This window comes from Apium graveolens, unplaced genomic scaffold (assembly GCF_009905375.1).
Source record: "Apium graveolens cultivar Ventura unplaced genomic scaffold, ASM990537v1 ctg3291, whole genome shotgun sequence".
Lineage (NCBI taxonomy): Eukaryota > Viridiplantae > Streptophyta > Magnoliopsida > Apiales > Apiaceae > Apium > Apium graveolens.
In genome coordinates this window covers 68,807-82,292 of record NW_027418025.1, presented here as the reverse complement: position 1 = coordinate 82,292, position 13,486 = coordinate 68,807, and the positions used below count along the sequence as shown (strand labels likewise).

Below are 13,486 nucleotides of genomic sequence, written 5' to 3'. Positions count from 1 at the left end.
GGCCTAAAATTTGGATCAGATTCTAATATGGATGACTTGTGTGTTTCAATATAAAGTCAATTAGAGGCTCAAAAAGGCTAATTAAGACTGATCGGGTTTTGAGGTAAGTTTTCGATCGATCTTGCTAGTATTTTTGAAATTGTAAGTCATGTGTCTATATTTGATTATCAAAATTTGGGCTAAGTAATGATATATTTGAAAGTATTATGTGTTATGGAATATGTATCGATGTATATGTATGATGTCTAGACGATAATTTGAGATCTCTGATTTATGCTATGGTTTGTGAAAATATCGAATAAGAACTTAGGACCACAGTCGCCGGATTGTAGTGACAATTTTGTGAAAATTTAGGACCGGTATCACCAGTTTGTAGTGATCGTGGCATGGATTGTGGATTTTGAATTATTGTTGTTTATGTGATATGTGTATTGTGTGTATCTAATAAGAATAAGAATGTGTATCGAAAGTGTGTGTTTCGTATATCGTATCATATAGTTTATCATATTTTGTTATATGTGTATATTTTACTTGGCCTACTAGTTGGAACGATTGGTTTCTTGCTGGGATGTTTAGCTCATTACTTACAATTTCATGTTTCGTCAATTTCGACTGGGATAGCATTGAATTTTCGAGACCTTAAAATTGGAGTAGATTGACTTTTGGACTTCCACTTTTAGTTGCGCTTGTGTAATAGTCTCCTTTGTAATAGAATTTCGTATTAGTATATTTGTTTTGTATTAGTTTTGATTTAAAATTAATAGTCCGGAAGTGCGGGCTGTGATAAAAAAATTTACAGTTGGTATCAAGAGAGTGTATTAGGTATCTTAGGGACCATTGATAAGTTTGACCTATAGGATATTAGAGGGAGTAGAAGTATAGATTTATTATGAATTTGGGGACTAAATTCTTTTTATGGAGGATAGTGTGTTATATTCCGTAATTTTTAGAATTAGATTAATAATAAAATAATAGAATTAAAAGAATTAAAATTAGATAAGGACTAGGATTTAAAATTTAAATTAGACTAATGGGCCTAAAATTTGGATCAGATTCTAATAAGGATAACTTGTAGGTTAAGATATAAAGTTTTGTATCGTTATAAATACACCTTATTCGTCTTCCTCATTTTTATTCATTAAAATTCGTAGGGGCTTTCCTTCATAAATCAGAAGTCTTGTAAAATTCGTAGAAACTTCATCGTAAGTCAGAATTCAGTGATCCTATATTTTTCGGAAAGCTCTTTTCGTTCTCTACAAATTTCTTTTTTTGTTTGTTTCAATATAATGTAGTTTAAAGGGTTAAAAAGGCTAATTCAGATCTGGTCGGGTTTTGAGGCAAGTTTTCGATCGATATTTCTAGTGTTTTTGAAATTGTAAGTCATGTGTCTATATTTGATTATCAAAATTTGGGCTAAATAATGATATATTTGAAAGTATTATGTGTTATAGAATATGTATCAATGTATATGTGTAATTTCTAGACGATAATTTGAAATCTCTGATTTATGCCATGGTTGGTGAAAATATCGAATAAGAACTTAGGACCGCAGTCACCGGATTGTAGTGATAGTTTTGTAAAAATTTTGGACTGTTATCACCGGTTTGTAATGGTCGTGGCATGGATTGTAGATTTTGAATTATTGTTGTTTATGTGGTATGTGTATTACATATATCGAATAAGAATAAGAATGTGTATCGAAAGTGTGTGTTTCGTATATCGTATCATATAAATTATCGTATTTTGTTATATGTGTATATTTTACTTGGCCTCCTAGTTGGATCGATTGGTTTCTTGTTGGGTTGTTTAGCTCATTACTTACAATTTCAGGTTTCGCCGATTTTGACTGGGATATCATTGCAGTTTTGAGACCTTAGAATTGGAGTAGTTTGACTTTTGGACTTTCGCTTTTAGCTGCTCTTGTTTAATAGTCTCCTTTGTAATAGAATTTCGTATTAATAAATTTGTTTTGTATTAGTTTTGATTTAGAATTAATAGTCCGAAAATGCAGGGTGTTACAAAAAATTTACAGTTGGTATCAAGAGCATGTTGTCCTTCGAAGTGTATTAGGTATGGGACTAGTACATTCCCTAAAATTCGATCTTGTGGACCATTGTTAAGTTTGACCTATAGGATATTAGAGGGAGTAAATGTATAGGTTTATTTTGAATTTTGGGACCAAATTTTTTTTAAGGAGGGTAGTATGTAATATTTTGTAATTTTTAGAATTTATTTAATATAATAATAGAATAAAAAGAATTAAAATTAGATAAGGACTAGGATTTAAAATTTGAATTAGATTAATGGGCCTAAAATTTGGATCAGATTCTAATAAGGATAACTTGTAGGTTAAGATATAGGATTTTGTATCATTATAAATACACCTTATTCTTCTTCCTCGTTTTTATTCATAAAAATTCGTATGGGCTTTTCTTCATAAATCAGCAGTCTTATAAAATTCGTATGGGCTTTTCTTTAGAAAATTCATCGTAAGTCAGAATTCAGTGATGCTGGAATTTTCAGAAATCTCTTTTCGTTCTCTACAACTTGCATTTTTTTTGTTTCAATATAACGTCATTTAGAGGGTCAAAAGGCTAATTCAGATCTGGCCGGGTTTTGAGGTAAGTTTTCGATCGATCTTGCGAGTGTTTTTGAAATTGTAGGTCATGTGTCTATATTTGATTATCAAAATTTGGGCTAAGTGATGATATATTTGAAAATATTATGTGTTATAAAATATGTATCGATGTATATGTGTGATTTCTAGAGGATAATCTCAGATCTCTGATTTATGTCATGGTTTGTGAAAATATCTAATAAGAACTTAGGACCATAGTCACCAGATTGTAGTGAGAGTTTTGTAAAAATTTAGGACCGTTATCACCAGTTTGTAGTGGTCGTGGCATGGATTGTGGATTTTGAATTATTGTTGTTTATGTGTATTTGGCCCTTAACCAACTGTAGAGGGGGCTGAATACAGTTAGTATAATCAATTCGAAAAAACTTCAACATAATCAATAGTTTTTATATAATATGATAAAAACTTATTACACATGAAGTTTCTCGCAAGGATAAACAAATATCCTTGAGAGCTGCTAGGTTATGCGAAAGATATAACAATATCACAATGCTTATAGCATGAACCTAAATTATGCTTTATATAGAGCACAACTACCAATGTATAAGGAATTATATTCTATTAACAACAAGGAAACCTATACTATTGCTTCTGAGATAAAGTCCTTCACCGCCTTAAAGTTCTTGTTTATGTTTCCTCTTCAAAGATCAACTAATATGACAAATAATGATTTCATTATCCATTGACATCATCATCCGTCGAAATCGTTATCTGTCGAATACCAACATCGGTTGATGTCATCATCATCCGTTGATGTACTTCATCATCATCCGTTTATGCTTGTAATCATCATCCGTTGATGCTTCTGATAGTTTCTGTTTGATATTTTTTGATGTAAATGGTTTGATGTTGTTTGTTATTAGAAATTAGTTTGAGATGCGGTTTAAAGATCTAAAATGATAAATGCATGTGATAATTTCTTTGGTTTTGTTTGATGATAGTTCTAATTTTGATGTTAAAAAGGGATTTTTGATTTTGAATGATGAGTTGCTTATTCATTTTAGTGTTAAACTTGATATTGAATATAAATCTTTGTTTCTAAGGAAATTTTATGGCATGCATGTAAGGTTTTAGTATAATCGAGTGAATTTAGTTTGATTTGTAAATAAAATGAGTTGAATGGTTAGGTTAAAGGTCAAAGTGAGTTACCATCTTCTCCTTTCCTTTAAGCTTCATGTCAGCAGTTTCAATAACTTATGATCTGAGAGATCTTTCATCTTCTACCTAACTGATTTCCCTTATAATTATACCTCTGGTTGGTCTGTTAGAAGGATCATCTTCATAAGGTACTTGAGAACCAACAGCAATATCAACATTTGTTGTCTTCGTAGAATTTTTAAAGTCTTCCTCTGTTTGCCTTAGTTGTTCAAGATCAACTCCAGGATTTTCTTTTGCAAATATTCTTCTACTCACCTCAGAGTCAAATAATTGAATCTTTGGATCCTTATAGAATATAGTTGTCTTTCTTCATTTAACTTTAAGAGTTTGAAGATATTGGTTTGCTTCAAGACCAGCTTCTTTCTCGATCATACATTGGTCTTCATCAGCAACAGTTGTGACTCATGAAGATTGTTGTATTTTAGTAGTCACAGTCAATTCTTCAACTCTTCTTTCATTCCTCTTGCTTTCTCTTCTTTTTCTAGACTTAAATCTAGTGATTGCTTTTGATGAACCACTAAGTCCAACTAGCTCTTCGCCTTTTTTCCTTTTGATCACCTTCTGTTCCCCCTTATTACCTTCATCAGAATTTTCATCATCAATACTTATCAATGACAGTTGTTTACATTTAGATTTATCAATTTTCTCCCCCTTTTTGGCATCATCACCAAGTAGTAGAGAAAGAATCATCTCCATTGAATTATGTATTTCGGTAAGTTGATCAGACATTTGAGCTTGATGAGCTTCCAATCTAGCTTGACTGTCTTCAATTGCAATTTGTCTGGTAACTATTGGTGAAATTTGTTTATGAATTTCCTGATGACTAGTCAGCTTTGAAGCAATAAGTGATTCTTTAATCTGATTGATTTGCGTAGTAGTTGCTTCATGAGCAGTGTGTAAGGATCTGACAACCAAAGTTGATGCTTTCAGATGATTTAGCATATCAGGATTTGTAATCTTTTGTTCTGCTATTTCCAGATGTTCAACAACTCGATTTCTGGAAATAGGATACGCAACATCTTTCCAATGAGAATTCCATAGATTATCAGAATAATCCTGCTTCTTGTTAGCATCTGACTCATTCATTTTTTGTTGTCTTACATGCATAGGCATATCTTCAGGAAATAAAAGATCATTCTCAAGATCTAACATAGCATTAGATATATGAGTTTCCTTACCATCATTAGATTCTTCAATAGCAGCTGGATCTTAGACTAATTTCTGAACTTTATCTTCAGCTTCAGTATGCAGAATAGAATGAGAAATTGATCCAGTGGCTTTAGAATCTTCAACACCTTCAGTAGTTATCTCCACATCTTCAAGTATTGTAGATAAATGAATTGGAGCTTCAATAACTTCCAGAACTTCAGTTCTCGTAACATGTTGTGGTGATTCTTAAATGGATGAATCTTTATGAATGGACTTTTGTGCTACTACATCTTCAGCAACAATAGGGATTTCCTCAGGTGATGGAAAAGTAGAATGAATGGACTATTTTTCAACAAAAATAGGGATTATCTCATATGGTGGAATATTATAATGTATGGACTGCAAGAAAGTATCAGTACTTAGACTTGTCGGGGAGATTAAATACATTTGACATATCAGAGTGTTCCTTAGATTTAATAGACTGTTGTTCAGCATCTGTTCCTTTAGTACTCTGAGATTCTGCAAACATATAGCAAATAAAACTTAATCTCTTTAATATTTTACAGTAGTCTCACTACTCTTCACACCAAACATCTCATGACTTTTAATAGTCAGAGCTTCCTCACAAAGATTACTAAATCCTATCTCTCATCTACCTATCCTTTTGCCAAGAAGGATCCCGCCTCTCTTAAATTCTGTTTTTCTCTCAATCTTTTCAAACATATCACAGAAAAAGGCTCAGAAAGATTTTCCTACAGAAATAAGAGGTGGCTAAAAAGGGTGATTTGTGATCATACAACTAGAGGTAGTCCTTAATTAAGGTCTAGATCTAATCATGTCAACAAGATTTATATCATGAAAAGCATACTATAAATGATGAAAGAACTAAATCAGTATTTAAAAAAAAATTTGATAAAGTAACACTAGTATTTATACGTTGTGAATTCACAATTAGGCTCATAGTAAATACTGTGGTTATTACAGTTGTTGTTCATCAATAATGAGAACCTCCATTTGAATTGGAAAGGATTTGATCAGGTTACTATCATGTACCATGATCTCAAACCTTTGTTCTTTTTGCAAAGAACCAACACTTGAATGTGTTTAATGAAAGCTATCATAGATTCTTCAGCAAAAACTGATGAAACCTCTGTGTCTCTGTTAGATCATCAAGATCTACCTCAACAAGAAGTCTCTAACCAACTAAATGTTGTGTCTGAGTGGTGAACATAATTCAAGAATTATGACACTTGATTTTTGGCAATATTTGAGAAAAGTATTCAAGTGTTTCAGTTGTAAGAAGAAATTTAAGATGTAAGATATATGAAATTTGAGATTGAGTGTCGACAACTTTCTTGATCAGGAAAAGAAAGTTTCAAAAGATTTTGAATTGTAAGCAACACTCAAAAAATGATAACCCTTAGTGATTAAAAATTAAATCTTTCCTTAAATCTTCTTCTTTAACAACGGTTACTTCCTGTAGTGCTCAATCTGTATTGAAGTGTCACATGAACTTAAACAGAGATTAGTTTATTCATATGCACCATAAAAAATATGACAAATTTAGCATGCAGTACTGACTTAACATTTAACATTTAAGAACATTTAAGCACACATACAAGAAGTAATTAAGCAATCATTTAATGAAGCAAAAGAAGCTTAAATATTTTTATTAGTTAAGAAGTAGAATACAATATTTTCATAAAATTGCAATCTATGAAAGACACTGACGTTTGGGATCTTGTCGACTTGCCTAAAGGCTCAAAACCTATTGGTTGCAAATGGGTATTTAAAACCAAAAGGGATTCGAGTGGTAACATCGAAAGATATAAGGCTCATCTAGTCGCTAAAGGATTCACTCAAAAGAAAGGTATCGATTACAATGAGACTTTCTCTCCGGTTTCCACGAAAGACTCATTTAGAATTTTTATGGCACTTCTGTCTCATTATTATCTAGAGCTACATCAGATGGACGTAAAGACGGCGTTTCTCAATGGAAACATTGGCGAGACAATTTATATGGTGCAACAAGAAAACTTTGTCATTGGAGATCCAACGACTGTGGTTTGCAAATTAATGAAGTCCATCTATGGTGTCAGGCAGGCTTCTCGTGAATGGTATCACAAATTTTATCAAGTAATCACATCATATGGTTTCAAAGTGAACTTGGTGGAACATTGTGTATATCAAAAGTTCAGTGGGAGCAAATCTATCTTTCTTCTCTTATACGTTGATGACATCTTACTTGCTACTATTGATATAGGCTTATTAAACGATACCAAGAAATTTCTCACTAGTCAATTTGAGATGAAGGACCTTGGTAACGCCTCCTTTGTATTAGGAATTCAGATACATCGAGATCGCTCTCGAGGTATTCTTGGATTGTCACAAAAGAGCTATATCGAAAAGATCCTGGAAAGGTATGACATGAAAGATTGTGCACCAATGGATACACCCGTGTCTAAAGGAGACAAATTTAGTCTCAAACAGTGTCCCAAGAATGAACTTGAGATAAGGGAAATGCAAAGGATACAATATGCATCAGCGGTGGGAAGCCTAATGTATGCTCAAGTTTGTACTCATCCTGACATAACATTCATTGTTGAAATGTTGGGAAGATATTTGAGTAATCCGGGAATGGAGCAATGGAAAGCAGTGAAACGAGTCTTACGGTATTTGAAGAAAACAAAAGACTATATGCTCACATACAGGAAATCAGATCATCTAGAAATCATTGGATATTTAGATTCTGACTTTGGAGGATGCAGAGATGAAAGAAAATCTACTTCGGGCTATGTTTATCTAGTGGCTGGTGGAGCGATTTCATGGAGATCTGCCAAACAGAGGCTCATAGCTTCATCCACCATGGCTGCAGAATATATAGTATATTTTGTGGCATCCAATCAAGCTTTATGGCTGCGAAACTTTGTCACTGGTTTGCATATCCTTGATGGTGTTGAAAGACCATTAAAGATATTTTGTGATAATAAATCAACAGTGGAGTATTCAAACAACAATAGGAGCACTACAGATGCATAACATATAGATATTAAGTTCCTAGTTGTTAAGGAAAAGATTCAGAGTGGACAGATTTCGATAGAGCACATTGTACTAACTCCATGATTGCGGATCCGCTCACTAAGGCGTTAACACCTAAGGTCTTTCATAAGCATACTGCTCATATGATTGTTACCTTATGTGATACTTTGGTTTAGTGGGAGTTTGTATTTTGGTGTTTTATGTAATGAACATTGAGTTGTTTATGTTCTACAGAATACAGTTGATGGATTTTTATTAAATGTCACTCTACTTTTGTTCAATTTTCTTATTGTGGTTTAACATTGAGTTGAGAAAATTGGAATCAATCTTGTTAGAGATTGCCTAAGAACTAGTTGGAAATAGACATTATATAGATCACATTGCATGTAATTTCCATGCCACTTATCCATGCATTGATTCATGTCGTTGAATATATTTGTGTGGTGACCCTGGAAGGTTTAGTCACGTAAAGTTTGTGACGAATGCCGCCATAATCTCATACATATATAGTAGACGGACCGAATTATTTTGGTAAAATCTAAGGACGATGAATAACATAAAGTTGCGCACTAAAGTTTTGTATAATTGATTCTGGATTCATATAAAGCCCAAGTGGGAGATTGTTATTATTATTTTTAATAATAATAATTATTTTATGGGCTACATATAAATATATCAATTATATTTGCTATTTATTATATTGGGTTAAATTAAGTGATCAAATAAGAAACCCAATTAGATTTTAATTTATATATGGTATAGACCTAATAAGTGGATACCTAATACCAGACCCAATTAAATTATAATGGGAGATTTAATTAGGTGGTATATAAAAGGGTTATAGTCCCCAATATATCAAATACACGTAATGGCTTATCTTCTACCCATCAGAGAGCGCCATTGAGAAAATCCTAAGGAGTACTTGGTTAAGGAAGACAATAATCAAGAATATTATTCAGATTCAGATATCGTTACAATTATAGCCTTATGGATTATGGTACGCTTTCATCTTCGGTTTTAATCTCGATAATTAGATATGATGATTACGGTCCATAGCTCTATCTTAGAGAATTATATGTTTATAGAATTGCTAGATTCTATCACATTCCTCAACAATATTTATCATGATCATTCTCTTTGAGAACAGTTTAAACTTGTCTCTGCAAGTGCCTAACAAATTTCTATCCGTGGATGGAAAAGAAACAAAATGCAATAATCGTATAATCGTATAATGCAATAATTACTAATGAGTTTTTATGTGGTTGGGTTGCTAGAAGAAGTTTGTAGTTTCTGCATAGCCTGGTTAACCTGTCTTGTTTGTAGTTCAGTTTTTCTTTCTAGATAAAATTTATACATGCTCTTCAACTTTTAATTTTTGCCCTTTCTGTTTGGAATATTTAATTGGGCTTAATTAGCAAAGGTATTTAAAAATGCTAGCTCTATGTTTGGATGAGAAGTAACCAATCTCATGTAGAAGCACATCTGACACTACAAGAAAATAGGGTAAAACCGACCGGACATAACCGACCGACGTCGATTTGGTCACCTTAAAACCGACCGACGTCAGTGGTCGGTTATATGCCAACTAAACGACACCGTATCGATGATGTGGCACACATAAAATCGACCATCCACTGTGGTCGGTTTTATTGAAAAAATGACACCGTTTTACTGATGTGTCACTTTGAAAACCGACCACCTACATGTGGTCGGTTATATCCACAAATTCTGCAGGTTAAAACCGACCACATGGTCGATTTTGTAGAATAATAAAAAATTAATTTAAAGTACAAAAAAAGTACCCGTTATAGAGAAAACAATGTCGTTTTATTCTTCTGCCTAAAACCGACCGCTGACGGTCGATTTTAACCTATTTTTTTAATTTTTTTGTTATATCCCTCATTTCTTGATTTTGGGCAAAAAATTAAAAAGACACCAGTGATTGAGGATTGAAGTGGAAGAGTTTTAGAAAATTGTAAGTTCTTTCCATATTTTGTAATTAATGTGTGTGTGTGTTTATGTTGGTGTATGTATTAAATGTTGTTGTATGTATTTAATATTTTTATTTTTTTTTATATAGTGTTTGTTGTGAGAATTGAAGTTTGGTAGTAGATAATTTGTAAGTTAGTTTCATTTATTGTAATTATAGTGTGTATGTGTATTTTATGAAATACATGAATAACTATGAGATTAATGATAAATTATTTGTTAAATATGTTTTTTTTAATTTTAAAAAATATTATTGTAGATGGAAACCATTGATCGAAGTTGGATTGGTAACCAATTGCAAAGCGATAAAATTTCATTGACCCCGCAATATAGAATTGGTGTAGAAATTTTTTTAAAATTTGCTAGCGAAAATGGAATGGAAGATGGCACAATGAAGTGTCCGTGTAAACGTTGTAAAAATTTGAATTGGTTAAAGATTGATGATGTTAGATTTCATTTGCGTTTACCGTGTGGACATAACCGACCACCTACGGTCGGTTATGACTCAGTGCACAGTGACCCCACATTTGAATAAAATGCCCAGGAACTTAACCGACCACTATGTTTGTCAGTTATAGAGTTAAACCCGACCAAAAGTCATAACCGACCATGCTAAAACCGACCATGCCCTATGGTCGGTTATGACTATTTTAACCGACCTTGTTGTCTCTTAACCGACCGTTTTTGACTATCGATTTTGTCCTGTTTTCTTGTAGTGTGAGGCACACCTCATTTGCCTCTAAACTTCTAAGTTTTGTTAGTTTTGACTCAGCAGCTTGTGTTTGGAAGTCTGGAAAGATTAAAAACGTCGTTCATAAGTAAGCCCGCATGGTTTATAAGACCAAGCAAGTAAACTATATAAGCATAGGTTGTAAACTCTACCAGAATAAGAAATAAGAGATACACCCAACAATTTGTTACAAGAAATTACATGTATAAAAGGAAAGCCATATTAATGTTACCACCATCAACAAAGCTAGCTATAGTTTCTGTACCTAGCAGTCAAGAATGACAAAGATTGCACATCTTTTATCACTTTCTTTGCTATGCTTTGTGGCTTATGTACAATGTTATGGTGCAAATGGAAATAACCCTCTTGAAAAGCTTATCAAAGCTCAGAAGTCGAAAAGGATATCTACCTTTCGTGATGAGATTCTAAATGTCGAGTATTCACCTGTGTATATCGGATCTCAAGATGGATTGAAGGAAGCTGACAAGTTAGATTCATTGCCAGGGCAACCTGATGGAGCAACTTTTGATCAATACTCCGGATATGTCACAGTTGATCCGGTTGCTGGAAGAGCACTTTTCTACTATCTTGCGCAGTCTGAAAATTCTTCTAGCCAGCCTTTAGTTCTGTGGCTAAATGGAGGTAAATATAGGATCCTAAACAAGTATAGTTTCTCAATATAATGTGCATGCCATACTGCATAGTAGAAAATATGAAACTGAAGGCTTTTTCTTCAATCTAGTATGTAAATTAACAATGAACCTCACTCGATAATTACTATGATCATTTTGAATGACAGGACCTGGCTGTTCTTCCTTTGGGAATGGAGCGATGATGGAACTTGGTCCATTTAGAGTCAATAGTGATGGCAAAACTTTATTCCAGAACAAGTATGCTTGGAACAATGGTAAATAGATTAGTTGTTCATAAATAATTTCAAAATTACTCATCAAATAATAATTTCTAATATGTACATTGTCTGGTCACTAACAATAGTTGAATTTGCAATGCAGAAGCAAACATGTTATTCTTGGAGTCCCCAGCTGGTGTTGGATTTTCATACTCCAACAGAACATCAGATTATGTAACTGGAGATACAAAAACTGCAGAAGATGCTTATACATTTTTAATAAATTGGCTAGCAAGGTTTCCCGAATACCAAACCCGAGATTTCTTCAATACTGGAAAGTGTTATGCAGGACACTATATTCCTCAATTAGCTCAACTAATTCTTCAGAACAACAAAATCACCAATCAAACTATTATTAACCTAAAAGGAATTGCTGTGAGTTTCTTACTATAAGCAATTAAAAGATCACATGGTAGAACGTATAAAACATGAACAATGATAACTGACATGGAGTACCTTAATTTGCAGATTGGTAACGCATACATAGACGAGGAAACTCAATTTAAAGGAACAATAGATTACTACTGGTCACATGCTTTACTATCTGATGAAGTTTATGAGGGCATCATCCTATACTGCAACTTTTCAGCAAATGCAAATATTTCAGAAGCATGTGAAACTTCCCTTGATCAAGCAAATGTTGGCGATATCTTTCCCTACGATATATATGCTCCCTTATGCGGTTCCTCAACTGATTCACCGTCGGTATGTTCTAATAAAATGGAATTTTTGCAGTACCATAATTTGCATACTGACTTATATTTTGTTTTCCTCACTGTTTTCTTATATTACTATTACTGAACAGATATCAGGATTTGATCCATGCACGGATAATTATATCTACACCTACTTGAACACTCAGCAGGTTCAGACATCACTTCATGTCACTGTTCCTCCAAAGACATGGGAATCTTGCAGGTACACATATCTAGTAGATTGTTAAATCACAGCTTATCATCTAATCTTAAAATTATTTGACTTACAATTGGTACTCTGACTAATTATATAACGTTGTTATCTGTAGTGGTGTAATTGATTATACGGAAGCCCCATCAACAGTCTTGCCTGTTATCAAGGAACTTATGAACAGTGGCATCAGTGTCTGGCTATATAGGTGAACAAATTTTTTTCTCGAAATTAGAAACATTATGAACTGTTAAGAATTTGTATGACTAAAATGGAGTTTAAGTATGCAGCGGGGACACGGATGGCGTAGTGTCAGTGACAACAACAAGATATGCCATAGACTATCTTCAAACTACAGTCAAAACACAATGGTACCCCTGGTACACTCAGGCTGAGGTACAAATACTACATTATCAGCAAGCACACACAAAACCCTTCTTCTAATTGTCAAATCACGAATTATTTATTTCTTCAATGATGCTTTTCAAGGTGGGAGGATATGCAGTTGGATACGAAAATTTGACATTTGTGACTGTAAGGGGATCCGGACATTTTGTTCCAAGTTATCAGCCTTCTCGTGCACTTGCTTTGTTCTCTTCCTTTTTGGCTGGAGAGCTTCCTCCGTCTAATGAGAACTGAAAAAGATTCAGTGAAATCCGGGAGAGGAAACTTTAATTTCTTATTGTAAAGATGATCACAACTGCCATTTGTGCATCTGATTATTTGATGTATGATCTTCTTATATGTCACACTCGCTGAATCAGATTCGAATACATCCCAACAACACATGATTGTTTTTATTCGACAAGTTAATGTATGTCTTAGTATGAAAAATGAATGAATACCCGAAACTAGTCCTAATCTCTGCCTCTCCCAAAGACGATGGACTTGTACAGTTTGATCTTCGTAATCTCCTCAATAACGTAATCTTCATTAAAAATTCAACATAAATTTAACAAGAAGTTGT

The 13,486-nt window shown here is 33.3% G+C and overlaps 1 protein-coding gene across 1 annotated transcript; it reads left to right on the top strand.

Moving 5' to 3' along the window:
- The first annotated feature begins 10,981 nt into the window (after positions 1 to 10,981).
- On the top strand, positions 10,982 to 13,158 carry LOC141701067 (serine carboxypeptidase 1-like). Its single transcript, XM_074504705.1, has 8 exons — positions 10,982 to 11,345; positions 11,503 to 11,610; positions 11,717 to 11,988; positions 12,082 to 12,318; positions 12,419 to 12,531; positions 12,638 to 12,727; positions 12,810 to 12,915; positions 13,009 to 13,158. The coding sequence occupies exons 1-8, from the start codon at positions 10,982 to 10,984 to the stop codon at positions 13,156 to 13,158; spliced, it is 1,440 nt and encodes a 479-aa protein (XP_074360806.1).
- Positions 13,159 to 13,486: the final 328 nt, after the last annotated feature.